The 13,895-nt window shown below is 31.5% G+C and overlaps 1 protein-coding gene across 1 annotated transcript; it reads right to left on the reverse strand.

Annotated features, from left to right (window-relative positions):
- Positions 1–1,834: 1,834 nt before the first annotated feature.
- LOC130677040 (U5 small nuclear ribonucleoprotein 200 kDa helicase) lies at positions 1,835–10,627 on the reverse strand. The gene is made up of 3 exons (XM_057483585.1): positions 10,555–10,627; positions 9,966–10,129; positions 1,835–8,282 (listed from the first exon to the last, which is right to left on the reverse strand). The coding sequence occupies exons 1-3, from the start codon at positions 10,597–10,599 to the stop codon at positions 2,084–2,086; spliced, it is 6,408 nt and encodes a 2,135-aa protein (XP_057339568.1). The 5' UTR covers positions 10,600–10,627; the 3' UTR covers positions 1,835–2,083.
- Between the last annotated feature and the right edge of the window lie 3,268 nt (positions 10,628–13,895).

A 13,895-nucleotide genomic window follows, 5' to 3' on the forward strand; every position in this document is an offset into this window, starting at 1 on the left:
AATTTTTTCTGATATTCTTTAAAAGTTGTACAATAATATGTGATTAAGTTTAATGAAATTATATTACTCATCTCGCCGGAAAAAAATCACAAAAATATGCTTCTTTTTCGCCTTTAAAACCCTACCCCCCCCTTAAACGTTTAAGAAAAAAAATATAATACCCACTATATTATATTATATTATATTATATTATAACAATAGTTTCATAAAAAAAAATTTTATAATGTTGTTTATAATGAATTGATGACAGTTTACAAAATGTTGAAGTTTTATCAATAAACATTTTATTACTTTATATACCTAATATTCTCTAATTTCCATGTAACCAAACACTGTTAAAATAATTGTTTGAATTTTCAATATATTGTATAGAACGCAATAAACACATTAGGGTGAGCCAAAAAAACCAACCTATCGAATTTATGTCTTAAAAAGGACCTATATATCGAGAAAAAAATTCTCCCATTGGGCAAAATTTTTAGCTCAATTTTAAAAGGTGTCGGTAGCCATTTGAAATTTCCCATTTAAATAACATGCAAAAAAATTTTTTTTTATTAAAAATATTATAACTTTTGAATCGTGTGAGATAAAAATTCGGCTCTAGAATATTCTTGTATGGCATTAAATTTCTTTAAAAAAAGTCCTGAGAGTCGAATTTGTAAGCTTGATATTTCGTATACTAACAGGCTATCAAAGTCTAGAGTAAACAGAATCATACAAATGTGAGGCTTCATTATTAAAAATGTCAATACTACGAGAAAATTTGTTCTACATGTAGTGCAATGTAATCACGAACAATATCCACGTTGTTACAAATAATATTTTGTTATCGATCACAATAAAAGAAAAGTATTTGGAAAATCCAATTAAAGCCTTACATTTGTATGATTCTGTTTACTCTAGACTTTGATAGCCTGTTAGTATACGAAATATCAAGCTTACAAATTCGACTCTGGGGACTTTCTTTTAAGAAATTTAATGCCCTACAAGAATATTCTAGAGCCGAATTTTTGTCTCACTTGGTTCAAAAGTTATAATATTTTTAATAAAAAAAAATTTTTTTGCATGTTATTTAAATGGGAAATTTCAAATGGCTACCGACACCTTTTAAAATTGAGCTAAAAATTTTGCCCAATGGGAGAATTTTTTTCTCGATATATAGGTCCTTTTTAAGACATAAATTCGATAGGTTGGTTTTTTTGGCTCACCCTAAAACACATATAATAGTGTTTGAAATTTCATTGTAATGATCGTATAGAATTTAAAATACACGCTTTTGAATTTTCAAATGAACGCTTCAAATTTTCAAATACATCTATCTAACAATTAAAAAAGAAGTATCTGAAAATTCAAAAAAAAGAATTTGAAAATTCAAACAAAAGTATTTGAATATTAAAAAAAAAGTATTTGAAAATTCAAAAAGAAGTATTTGAAAATCCAAAGTTTTAATTTGAAAATCCCAAAACGTGTATTTTAAATTCTATATGAAATTAGTAATGAAATTTCAAGCACAAATGGATGTGGTTATTGCGTTATATACAATATTTTGAAAATTCAAACAATTTTTTTAACAGTGTAGTTACTGATAATGTTTCTATAATTACAAAATATTTATAAAAACCATGTTTATTTAATTGAAATAGTATAAAAAAAAATCATATTAATGGTTACGCATGAACATTTCTTAAAATTACAGCGTGAAAATTTGTCTTTTTGAATATCTTTTGTTGTAATAATTAAATTTATTGTAAAATATAATAGCGTACAAGCTTACAAATTGGGGTTGAAAAAAAAATTTGTTTATACCAATTTTGACTTTTTTTTTCTTTTTTTATTTTGTTCAAATACAAGTTCTAAACAAATTTCTTCAATTAAATGTTTAACCATTGATGTATATTATAGTATGCTATATACGAAATTTTACATCACTCAACTGTAAGAAGTAAATTTATGTAATGTCTATAGGAGGCTTTGTTGTACCATTAAATATAATAAAAATATTTTTTTAAAAATTACTAATGCAGAATATTATCTTTTAATATTTTACAAAATCTTAATAATTAATTTATTATTATTATTACAATTATTCTGAATCAGAATGGGAACTACCACCTGATTCGTATTCTCCAACATTAAGTGTAAATTTATATTCTTGATCGCAACCGAGATAGGCATCACTCATAAAATACAGAGTATAAGAGTGTTGCCCAGCTGCAGGCGCAACAAAATCTAATTTAACTTTAGCTTTTTGTTGCAACGTTAGTCTCTTAATAGAAAGCAATGAATTTGTTTTAGGATCACCAATAACGACCCACCAGCCTTCTTCGCGTTTCTGAGGGAAAAAAGGTGCAACAACAGGTCCACTGACTTCATCTTCACGGTCTAATTGAACAACAATATTGACCGTACCACCACTATGAATTTTATCCTTGTCCTCGATCTCATATGACATCTCGATATTGGGATAACGATTGCAAAATTTAGCAATGTCCATCATTTGTGTATCAGTCATCTGTAATAATCTATTCCTATCATCATCATCTAGCTCCATTACATCAAACACCGTCTCAATCTTCTTCTCCATACATCTCTTAACTGTTTCAGCAGTGAAATGCGGCAATTGTTTGAGAGTCGAATCCTTAGACCACATTGCTTGAGTTACCATTTGTGCAAGCTCCATAGCAGCAACAGCCGGCGCTAACCATCCCGAAGAACTTAGAACATCTACACACGCTTGTATCAATCGTATTGCTTTGCTTAAAACATATTCTGTATCTTTTTGTAGTTCTGGACCTAACTGAATACGTGATAGATGAGCTTGCAAAAGTAATTGAGCTTTAACATGTGGATCAGCCATTCTTGTGGCTTGAGGTGCATGCGGTAACCGTTGGGCCAAACTTCTTAATAAATTTTCTTCATGTTGTCTTACGGGAACAGATTGATACTCAGCGGCCGAGGATATTATTTCAAGCAAACCCCGAATTTTAGTTTTACTATTAAGTGAATGGCTAAATAATTCAATTGTCGCATAATTAATATAATAATAAGCAGCAATCATTCCTAAATTAAGAGGTAATGTATCCATTTCTTCTTCAACTGCAACACACTTGGCTTGCTCAAGATCAGTTAAAGTCTGTTCAACTAATTCTGACAAATAATCTGATAGGTGACGATGCGTTACGCCTTGTAGTGCATAATAATTGGGGTTCTGTGTTAAACGCCGATAAAGGAATGTCCATGTTAAATAATCAACGGCGTCTTGTTTATTTTCAATAGTCTTAGTAACAATTTCTGCATTAAAATGATCATGAAGACCATGATTAAGGTGACTTTCAACAGGTAGTGGTTCGTTTAGGAATTTCTTAAAAAAATCTTTCTTTGAATTCTGACATAATAAAACACATTTTGCATCATCATCTTCCAACGGTCTATTAGCACGTGCAACCATTTGTAGTATATCAGTAATAGGATAATCTTCATAAGCATGGGTCTTACCATTATAAGACTGTGTGTCCATGACAACTACCAAATGAGAACTTATAGATAGACCCCAGCATAAATCACGTGTGACAACAGCCACTTGAATCGCTCCACTATCAAATAACTGTTCAACTAGATGACGATCATCTGGAGATAGTCCTTCGTGTAAGTAAGCAACACCTTGTGACAATGTCTCTCTTAATGTCTTATCACTCATCCTATCTAAAAATGGTTTAATGTCTGACTCTTCAGCATGAAAGAATTTTGATGGTTGACCTTCGGCTGCGGCGAACGTAAGAATGTCAATAGCGGTTAATCTTGCTTGTCGTCGTGTTGGAACAAATATGATGATTGGTTTGTGTGGTGCGTGTCGTAAAATGGCGTTGTATACAGGTTTAGCCATAGCAGCTAATCTTGATGCATTGTGAGTGATATTTATACCTTGCACATGAAGTTCCAATGGTATTGGCCGCACTGATGGATGAAAATTAAATGTCGCAGCAGCGGGTGCACCAAGCCACTGTGCAGCATCTTTAGCATCTGCCAGTGATGCTGACAGAGCAACTATACGCGTTGGTTTTTCCAATTGTGATGATATGTAACGTGCACGTGAACAAGCTACTTCAAGTACTGGACCCTCTTCACCACCAATTAACTGCAACTCATCAACAATAAAAAGTTGAATATTTTGAACATTTTTTCGTTGTTTCCAACGACGTGATAGTACGTCCCACTTGTCAGCAGTTGTAATTATTATCTGTCCTTTAGCAAGCAGTTTTAAATCTGTGCCAGTCTCACCAGTTAACAGGACGACTTTTCTATTAAGTTGATGATTAAATTTTACAATCCAATCTGCGTATACTAATTCAGCAAGTGGTTCTTTTGTCACCATATAAACACAACGTCCATCAGGATTTTGCGTTAACAAACGTAAAATAGCAAACTCAGCAATTGTGGTTTTTCCTGAACCCGTCGGCGCACCGATAAAAACATTATCATTAGAATTATAAACTGCATTAAATACTTGAGTTTGTATTGGATTGAATTGAACAAATTTACCGACATACAGGGCTTCAAATTTAGGGTTACGCAACGCTGTTATCGGCAATGGTTGTAAGTCAAGTAATTCCGTGGGTGGCAAATTTTTTTCTGGTAATATTAAATGACGGAAACTCACTGGTAATTGTGACTCGGCACCAATCCAACGATCTGATACAACACGTAAAAAGTATTGTGGTGGCAATGGTTCAAAAACCGGTACAAAAAATTTAATAAGATGATCATCAGCTGCGTATTTAGATTTTAATAGAAAATACTCATGATGTAAAACAACTTCTGAATCGACGTCTTCAACAAGAATCCAAAATGCTTCTGATGCACCATGAACTTTTTCATCCCACTGAAAATCTGGTGTGATTGTCAACTCGATACGCAAAGTCGAACGTGTGATAGGTTGAATGTGTGTTGCTAATTCGAGTTTCGGAAATTGACGTATATACTTGTGAATAGTTTTACCGAGTTTTGGTACACGAATTAACTCCCCAATTTCATTTGGACCTAAATCGTACAATCGTTCCCATGGGAAACTTTTTTTTTCAATTTTCTTGACTATCTCTTCGGGCATTTTACGAAATTGCCGTAACGGTGACATCGACTGCCAAATTCTTCGATCAATCATTTTACATAAAGCTAAACACTTATCTGCCAGCTGTGCCCATCCACGAAATAAGACGATTTCAAAAATAGCTCTCATCAAACGTGATGCTGACTGTGTAACGAAAACCATATCTGACATAAGAGCAAATCCCTCAAGTTTCAATTGAGAAATATAAGCTTGCAGTAATACATTAACTTTAGCACTTGGTTCTTCAATACTTTCTTTAATTGGTATTGGAACTCTTTCCATCAATTTTTGCAACTCTAATTTTTCTTCTTCTCTTACATTGAGATTTTTAAATTCACTTGACAGTGAAAATACTCTAAACAATTCAATTTCACAGAGTGTTTTTTTCAATAATTGATTGTATGTCAGCATTGTTTCATGAGTACAGTAATAATGAGAGGCGATTCTACCAAGTTCAGTTGACTGAAAGTTACCGGATTTCCGATCGTATTTTATTAAACCGCTACGATCGAGAGATAATGCTGCTGAATGAACAAGATCCGCACGATGTAATTCAAGAAGTGGATCGTCTTTTAATTTATCATGACTGATACCGTATAAATTCGGACAACGTAACATTCTGATGTACAAGTATGTGTATCCAAGCCAACTAACAGCGTCACGAACATTTTGAATTGTACCCAAGACAATTTCAGCATTCAACATATCTGGCATTTTAGATATGAGTTGTGATTCAATCGGTAATTGTTGATTCAAAAGAGACAGATAGTATTGCAATTCGCTATGATTAGTGATGAGGATTCCCTCACCTTTAGTGTCGTACTGAGGCCGACCGGCACGACCCAACATCTGCAATACATCAAGAGCTCCTAATTCCACCCAACGTCCTTTTTCGGGGTTATATATCTGTGTACCTTTAATAATAACGGTATGGGCCGGAAGATTAACACCCCAAGCCAGTGTAGCAGTGGAAACGAGCACCTGAATATGTCGATCAGCAAATAAATCTTCAACGAGAGTACGATCGACTCTAGTCATTCCAGCATGATGGATAGCAAATCCATATGGCAATAAATCTTTTAATTCTTGATTTTTAACTTGTTCTGCCTCAGTGCGTAAAACTTCCATCGAAGCTGAACCTTCTTTAAGAAACTGTCCTAATGTATCTTTCTCTAGACACATATCTCTGATTGCTCGTGCTGTTTTACCAGTTTCTTTACGTGAATGTACAAAAATCAATACTTGATTTCTTCCTGCATGGTCCATCGTCTTCTCATAAACGATTTCATTCATCACTTGAAAACGTTTTAACGCTTTTTTTTCTGTAACACCAATGTATTGCTGTTCCAAAGCAACTGGTCGAAAACTGTTGTCAAAATAAAATAAGCCTGTTTTAGTTTTGATACGTAAAAATTGTGCTACATCTTGATAATTGGGTAAAGTTGCAGAGAGACCTACTAGACGAACGTCTTCCTGTGTTGTCTCAATATTTCTAATTGTCCGTGCAACGAGTGACTCAAGTACAGGTCCACGTTCATCATGTAGCAAATGTATTTCATCGATAATAACCAGTCTTACAAGTGATGTAAATGTTTTTTCACCACCTTTGCGTGTAATAATATCCCATTTTTCTGGCGTACAAACGATAACTTGTGTCGCAGCTATCTGTTCACGAGTCAACTGATGATCACCAGTCAACTCAGATACAGTAAGATTATAACTTGCTAATCGCTTACCAAAATTACCTACCATTTCCTGTACAAGAGAACGCATAGGTGCTACGTAAATAATTTTAAATTGATCTGCTTCGATAGAGCCATCTGAGTTAATATGTTTGCCAATTTCTCGCATCATACATAACAGTGCAACGTTTGTTTTACCAGCACCTGTTGGTGCACAGAGCAATAAATTTTCATCACTTTCCAATGCCGTGTGATACAAACGACTTTGAATTCTATTCAATGTTTTGAATCCTTCAAAAGCTGGTTGTACGTACTTGGGCAATTGATCAATTGGCTGTAATTTTTCATTATCGTCAAATGGTTTTGGTTTCAATGCAGGCACGTGAACTTCCTCATATCCTTTACGCTGTTTTCGGAAACTTCCATCCGGCAATTGGCAACGTTTGTTTGCCATAAAATGAGAACCCTGAGCGAACGCTAAATCTTCTAGATCAATTGTATTTCTTGTTCCCTGTATTTGACCACCGGGTCCACCAGTGTCTTCATTCTCTTCACGTCTTTTTCGTTGTGCACGTGCTTCCATAGTTTCATCACCATCGTCATCTCCTTTACCAGTATCTAACTGCCGTAAAATTTTTGCTAATGTAGGGTCATCATTCATTTTATTGCGTATTTTTTGTCGTTCAGACTCCGATTGCGATGAAGCTAGCATTGTACAGTAGGCAATCATGTAACGATATTTTTTTAATTGTTTGATAAAATCAAAACAATCATAACCGAGAAGAAGCACAAGTTGATTCTCACAGTCACGTTCATCGACAGCGTCACGTAACACAGCTAAAACTTCAGCAGCACGTGCTTGTGATACCATAGCATCATCGTAAATTCTACTTAGTCGTCGCTGAAGCCAATAAGCATCGATATCAAGCGGATGTAATGTTTTTTCTTTCTTAGTTTCTTCTGTTCCTCCGAGATTTTCAGCATGAATAGCACGGTTATCATTAGCTTCTTCTCCTTCATCGCCATCATCATCAACTTCTCTTACTTCTCCATGTATGTCTTCATCGTCCTCTTCACTGCTTTCTTCAAACTGTACATTAATACCATAAGTTTCATCAATGTTTTCTTCATTAGTAACTGGTTTATCTTCATTACCAAAATCTGTTATTTTTTTGCCTAAATTAACCAGGAGGGCAAAACGTTCTTCAGGCAATGCGCCACCTAAAAGTAACTCTGTTTCGCGTTTTTTTTCTTTTTCTTTTAAACGATCATTCTTCAATACCGCAAGAACTTCATCAGCAGCACCGCAAAGAATATCACGTGGCTGATCACCAATAGCTTCTTGAATAAAACTCAACAATACTTCGTATGTTTGTCGTGTCTCTTGTGTTTTTGGTCTATAAACAATAGCGACTATTTCATCAACACTTTCAGAAAGTAATGTTGCACCTTTCATTCTGGTAAAATCGTACTGTGCTTCGTCACGCTTTTGACGTCTGAAAAAAAACAATAATATTATTAATTAGTTCAGCCGCTAAACATAATAGACTAGCTTATGTCTTAAAATTAAATAGACTATATTGAAATGTATAATTTTTTTCATGAAAAAAAAAATAATAATAAATTGAATTCTATTCAATTATAATGAACATTGCCAACACTTTGATTAGACGTGAGGTACTTTTTTTTCTTTTCCATACTTTTAAATAGAAGTACTGCAAAAAAAATTAACTAGCTTGACTTTATTGAAATTAAATTTATCAACTTCTAAATGTTAAGTAGTTTATTGAATAAATGTGTTAACAAAGTGGACAGCAGTATCAATATGCTAACAGATCAAGTGAATCAGTCACATTAATTTATATTTATGCAAATAAATAAAAAATTTAATTCTTAATATAATATGAAAGTGAATTTCACGACAGTTTATAAAATAAATATTATTGAAGTTTGATATTATCAACTTCTTTTACGAAAAAATCTCAATCTTTTGAAATAGTTCACTTCACATCTTAAGGAGTGATATAGTGATATAGTCTACTCAAAACATCTCTATTTAAAGCCAATTGGCCCATTTCTCCTTATTTATATCCTTGCTCAACTTCGACTCTACTTAATAGCAATTTTATTGAATAATATACAATGGTATGTTACTGAACAGGGTGGCAACCAAGTAAAGATATAACTGAGTAGTAGGGTGGCCCAAAAAAAACAATTTTTTTTTTCGAGTCTCTTATGAAAATTTGTTGGTTTAAGATGTTTTAAGAGGCTACTCCAAAAATCAGCTCGATAAAAAATTTTCAAGAGGTCGCTCACGAATTTTGAAAATATCAAAAATGATCGAAATTCAGATTTTTTTGTTTTCAATGTCTTCTTTCTCGTGGCAGCTATAGTTTGTATTTATAAAATCATGACTACGCTGAAAATTTGAGCCCAAAATTCAAATATTTAAACGGCGCTCAAGAATTTTGAATATTAACTGATAATATGTAACTAATACTTTGAATTAGTTTTTGTATTTTTTTATAACTCAATTACTGTCATTTCACTTAAATATAACTTTTGTATAACCGAAAATATACAGGACAGTCTTAAATAATAAAATTAGGTAAGTTTTGAATAAGCAAAAAAACCTAAAAATTGAATTAAAAAATAAAAAAGTATGTAAATAATTTATTATTTATATATCTCGGGTTGTATTTTTATTCATTATGATAAAAATTGAGAAGCTTTATTATTAATATTCAAGGGTCGCTCGAAAACATTCAAGAGACAGTACTCGAAAACATTAAAAATTCTTGAGCGACGTTTAAATATTTCAATTTTGGGCTGAAATTTTCAGCGTAGTCATGATTTCATAAATATAAACTATAGCTGCCACGAGAAAGAAGAAATTTAAAACAAAAAAATCTGAATTTCGATCATTTTTAATATTTTCAAAATTCGTGAGCGACCTCTTGAAAATTTTTTATCGAGCTGATTTTTGGAGAGGCTTCTTAAAACATCTTGAATCAACAAATTTTGATGAGAGACTCAAAAAAAAAATATAGTCGGTTTTTTTGGGCCACCCTACTGAGTAGTCAAAGCTGAGTAAAGATCTTACAGAGTAGAAATGTGAGTACTCGAAAATTCTGTAAGTACAATCAATTAATGAAACATAAGTAAAATTAATAACTGACTTGGCTTTACGTTCTTCGACTTTGCTAGGCTTACTTCTCTGTGCCCTGTCTCCCATTCGCGTTCCATCCAGTTTGCCCACAAGGGACATGACTTCACCGGTTGCTTCATCACGACTTCGTCTTTCGATTAATCTTACGTCAGCTTGTAATACAAGATTTGAATTCTGAAATTAAAATAAAATAATACTATATATCTATAAATATTATGATAGTAAAGTTAGCAGACATTTGAAATTAAAAAAAATTTTTCTTAACAGATAAATAATGAAAAAAAAAAAATTTCAAAAAAAATGCACATGTCGGAAATTTCATAAACTATACGCGCAATTTTCCAAAATATTTTTTTTAATGTTTATTTTTTTGTTAAAAAAAATCAAAAAATTTTGAAATGTCTGCTAACTTTATTGTCATATAAATATTATATGTGAATTCGTTTACTAACGTAATAACCATAACCTCAACCAATGTACAATTTATAATAAAAATTGCTCATATAAAATAAAACTTAAAAAAAAGTTTTTATAGTTTTAAAGTAAATAAATTAAATTTAAATCTTCATATATTAATATTATTGTATATTAAAACTTACAGCTTTATACTCGTATTGCAATTGACGTGCCGCCGCATCAGCCATGTTTACAGAATCTAAACGAATAACTAACGTGTGTTTTGTATAGTATAGTGTATAGTGTTGTAACTTGTAACATCAAATTCGATTGGTCAAACAATCGATATTTTTTAATCGATTGTAAGAGATTCCATTAATCGAAAAAAAATCGACTTTATTTTAAAAAACGATTTTTTAACATCTTTTTTTTCAACACAATGACAATAAAGTTAGCAGACATTTAAAAATTTTTTGATTTTTTTTAACAAAAAAATTAATATTAAAAAAAAAATTTTGAAAAATTGCACGTATAGTTTTTGAAATTTCCGACATGTGCTTTTTTTCAGAAATATTTTTTTTTCACTATTTATCGGTTAAAAAAAATTTCTTTTAATTTCAAATGTCTACTAACTTTACTATCATTTTTTCAACAATAGCTTTAACTTAAATTTGTTATGAAAATATAAATGTTTTGTTTAAAATTCAAAAATATTATTCTTCGTTCAAGAAAAAATATAGTAGATATAAATGTCCTTTGCCATTTACCCTAATAGCTATTTTATCCGAAAGTTGATGGCAACTTGAAAATTCAATTTGCCCGAAACCTGCTGCCGGAATTTGATGACAAATTTACAGCAAAAGTTAAAAAGAAAAATTTTCGGTTAATTTTTCGACAATTTGGAATTCAATGTGCTTAAAACTTACTTTCCGAATTTGACGGAAAATTTAAACGATAACTTTTGCAAGCAACCCTGACTATTAGGGTATAAACTTTGAGTTCCAACTTCCAATCCCTCTCAATATTTTATTTATTTTTTCTTTAACTAAAATCCACGATTGTTACAATTGATTTTTGACGAGTCGATTGTACAACGTTACTCTTAACTAATCAATTATTTTATAAACAATTTTTCACCAGAGAATGCAAGCTTTTTACATAAAAACAAGTAAAATAATGTGAAATTTTTAGCCGTGTAGTACGTCATTCGAAAATAAAATTTCACCTAAAATATTTAGTTATTGATATGATTTCATTGATTATTAATTACTTTTAGGGCCAGGTTTTTAAACCGAGTTTATTTTTATCCGGGTTTTAATTATCATTGCTGGTACATCTATATATTAATAATATATAGATATACTAGCAATATTAATTAAAACCCGGATAAAAATTAAATCGGTTTGAAAAACTGCCCCTTAAACTTTTTTTTTTCATTGTAATATTTAACTTGAAATTCAAATTTTAAAATCGATTTTCACTATCGATTGTTAAATTATCGATTGTACACCTGTACCGTTAATGAAGAAAAAAAGCTGTTTTTTTTTTTTCCCCTAAAATTAATCGATTGCTAATGGACGATTAGTTGATTACATCAATTGTCTAGTATTGATTGTATTCGATTGTAAGTAATCGAATATTAGCATCCGATTCTGACAACACTGAGTGTGTTGGTTTGATCTGAGATTATATACTTGAATATGTTATGTCCTCCACCTATCGGGAAGTTGATTAATTAATTTACTATAATTTAAGTTATCTATATTGGGTTATTTCGCCCGGGAATATTTGAATATTTAGCTTTGATAGACCGATTGTAGATTGGGGAAGGATTTTTCAATGAAAAATAAAGCTTGCCTTTTCAATTGAACAATTAAAGTGGAAAATATATTTTAGCTTAATACAAGATGCGACAGTCGTGCTCGAGCTTCTTGCTTATTCCGCTTACAAAATTTATCTTAAAAATTGTTCTATCCTAATAGCCACTTCAGCTTGAAATTGACAACAATTTGATACTGTAACTTGAATTCAATTGGACTACAAGTGTTACTGTCAGACAATGACGTTAAGTTGATCGAAAGTTTCACTTCAAATATATATTTCAGTTTATAGCTTTTAAGTATTAGATATTAGTATTTATATGATAAGATATCTGTGAGATATATGCTAAGATAAGTTGTTAGAAATTCACTAAATGGCAGCATTGTCGCTTACTTGGTCCGTCATTTTACAAACGGTCATGTGACCGTCCGGTGACCAAAAAGAAAATGTCATTGACGGGATCGCTCGCATCTCTAGCCGTACCTAACAAAATCTTGAATTTAAGTTACTTTTAGAATACGGCAGTAGCTTGTAGTTAGCTTACGGTTAGGGTGGATATCAGGGTATTGGCAGGGAGCCTAGTATATGGTGGAGACAACTGAAACGATCGCAGCGCTCGCTGTGGATACAATTTCGTTAAATCATGCTCTCTTTGAATATAAACACGTGAAAATTAAGTTTAAAAATAGTTCATAATAGTTATTGGGTCGTTAATGTTTGCCTTTGCTCATCGTTTGAGGTTAAAACAATATTTTATAATTTATTGATTCATATCCGGTTTGGATAATGATTTTTATCATTGCCTAAAAATTATTTTTTAACCCTTCGTTACTCGCGCTATACGGTGATTCCCTGTACAACACTACTTAAGCTAATAGAGTTGGCGTGAATATGAGTGAGACACTAGAGAAAGCGCGTGTAACGGAAGGTTAAAAAAACATTATGTTTTGTTAGTTACGATTTACAAGCAAATTATCATGAATTAAAATAAAATTATTTTCTTCAATTTTGTTAAAAAACTCAATTGACTATTCTACTATTTTTTAAACCATTATCATTGTAGTTGTCATATATTATTTGTTTTAATTTTATCGGTTAACCTTATTCTATTCTAAAATAATAGGGTTTCTTATTTACTAAAATTTTTTATACTTAATTTTTTTATCGAAATATATTCAATTTAATTTTCTCTATCAAAAATACAATTACACTGTTTTATTTATATCATTAAAAATTTTTATATTTTGATTTTATAACGAATTTTTATTTTTTACACTGATTTTATATATCTTTTATAATTCTCGAGCATGATTTTTTGTAGTCATCAGATGTCGTTTTCGTCGCGCTCCCTGCGAATATTCAACACAAAAAAAATAAATTCAATCAAGAATTAAAAAATTAAGACCTTGAAATTTGATGATCTGAGTATTCAGATGAGCTTAGCATTGAAGGGATAGTGAATAATTAATTTTTGAGTTGATGACAAGACATCGTTTGCTGGCTGGATTCTTTCGATATTACAAGTCGAAATTAAATTTTAAGTACGAATTATTTCACAAGTATTTACGAAAGATTAAAAATTATGTAATACTAAGACAACTGAATAGGGTAGGAAAAATATAATTTAAAAACTAAGTCCATAGTTGAATATTCAATTGTTTCAACGGTTTCCCACGAATTAATATTATCCTGGTGGAAATATTTCTCAGAGAAAACTTAGAGT

Source organism: Microplitis mediator, chromosome 11 (genome assembly GCF_029852145.1).
Source record: "Microplitis mediator isolate UGA2020A chromosome 11, iyMicMedi2.1, whole genome shotgun sequence".
In the NCBI taxonomy this organism is placed as follows: Eukaryota; Metazoa; Arthropoda; class Insecta; order Hymenoptera; family Braconidae; genus Microplitis; species Microplitis mediator.

Coding starts and splice junctions, on each gene's coding strand:
- LOC130677040 (XM_057483585.1), bottom strand. CDS start 10,599: ATGGCTGATGCGGCGGCACGTCAATTGCAATACGAGTATAAAGCT. Junction 10,130..10,554: donor TGCAATACGAGTATAAAGCT/GTAAGTTTTAAT, acceptor TTTTAATTTCAG/AATTCAAATCTTGTATTACA. Junction 8,283..9,965: donor GTCGAAGAACGTAAAGCCAA/GTCAGTTATTAA, acceptor GTTTTTTTTCAG/ACGTCAAAAGCGTGACGAAG.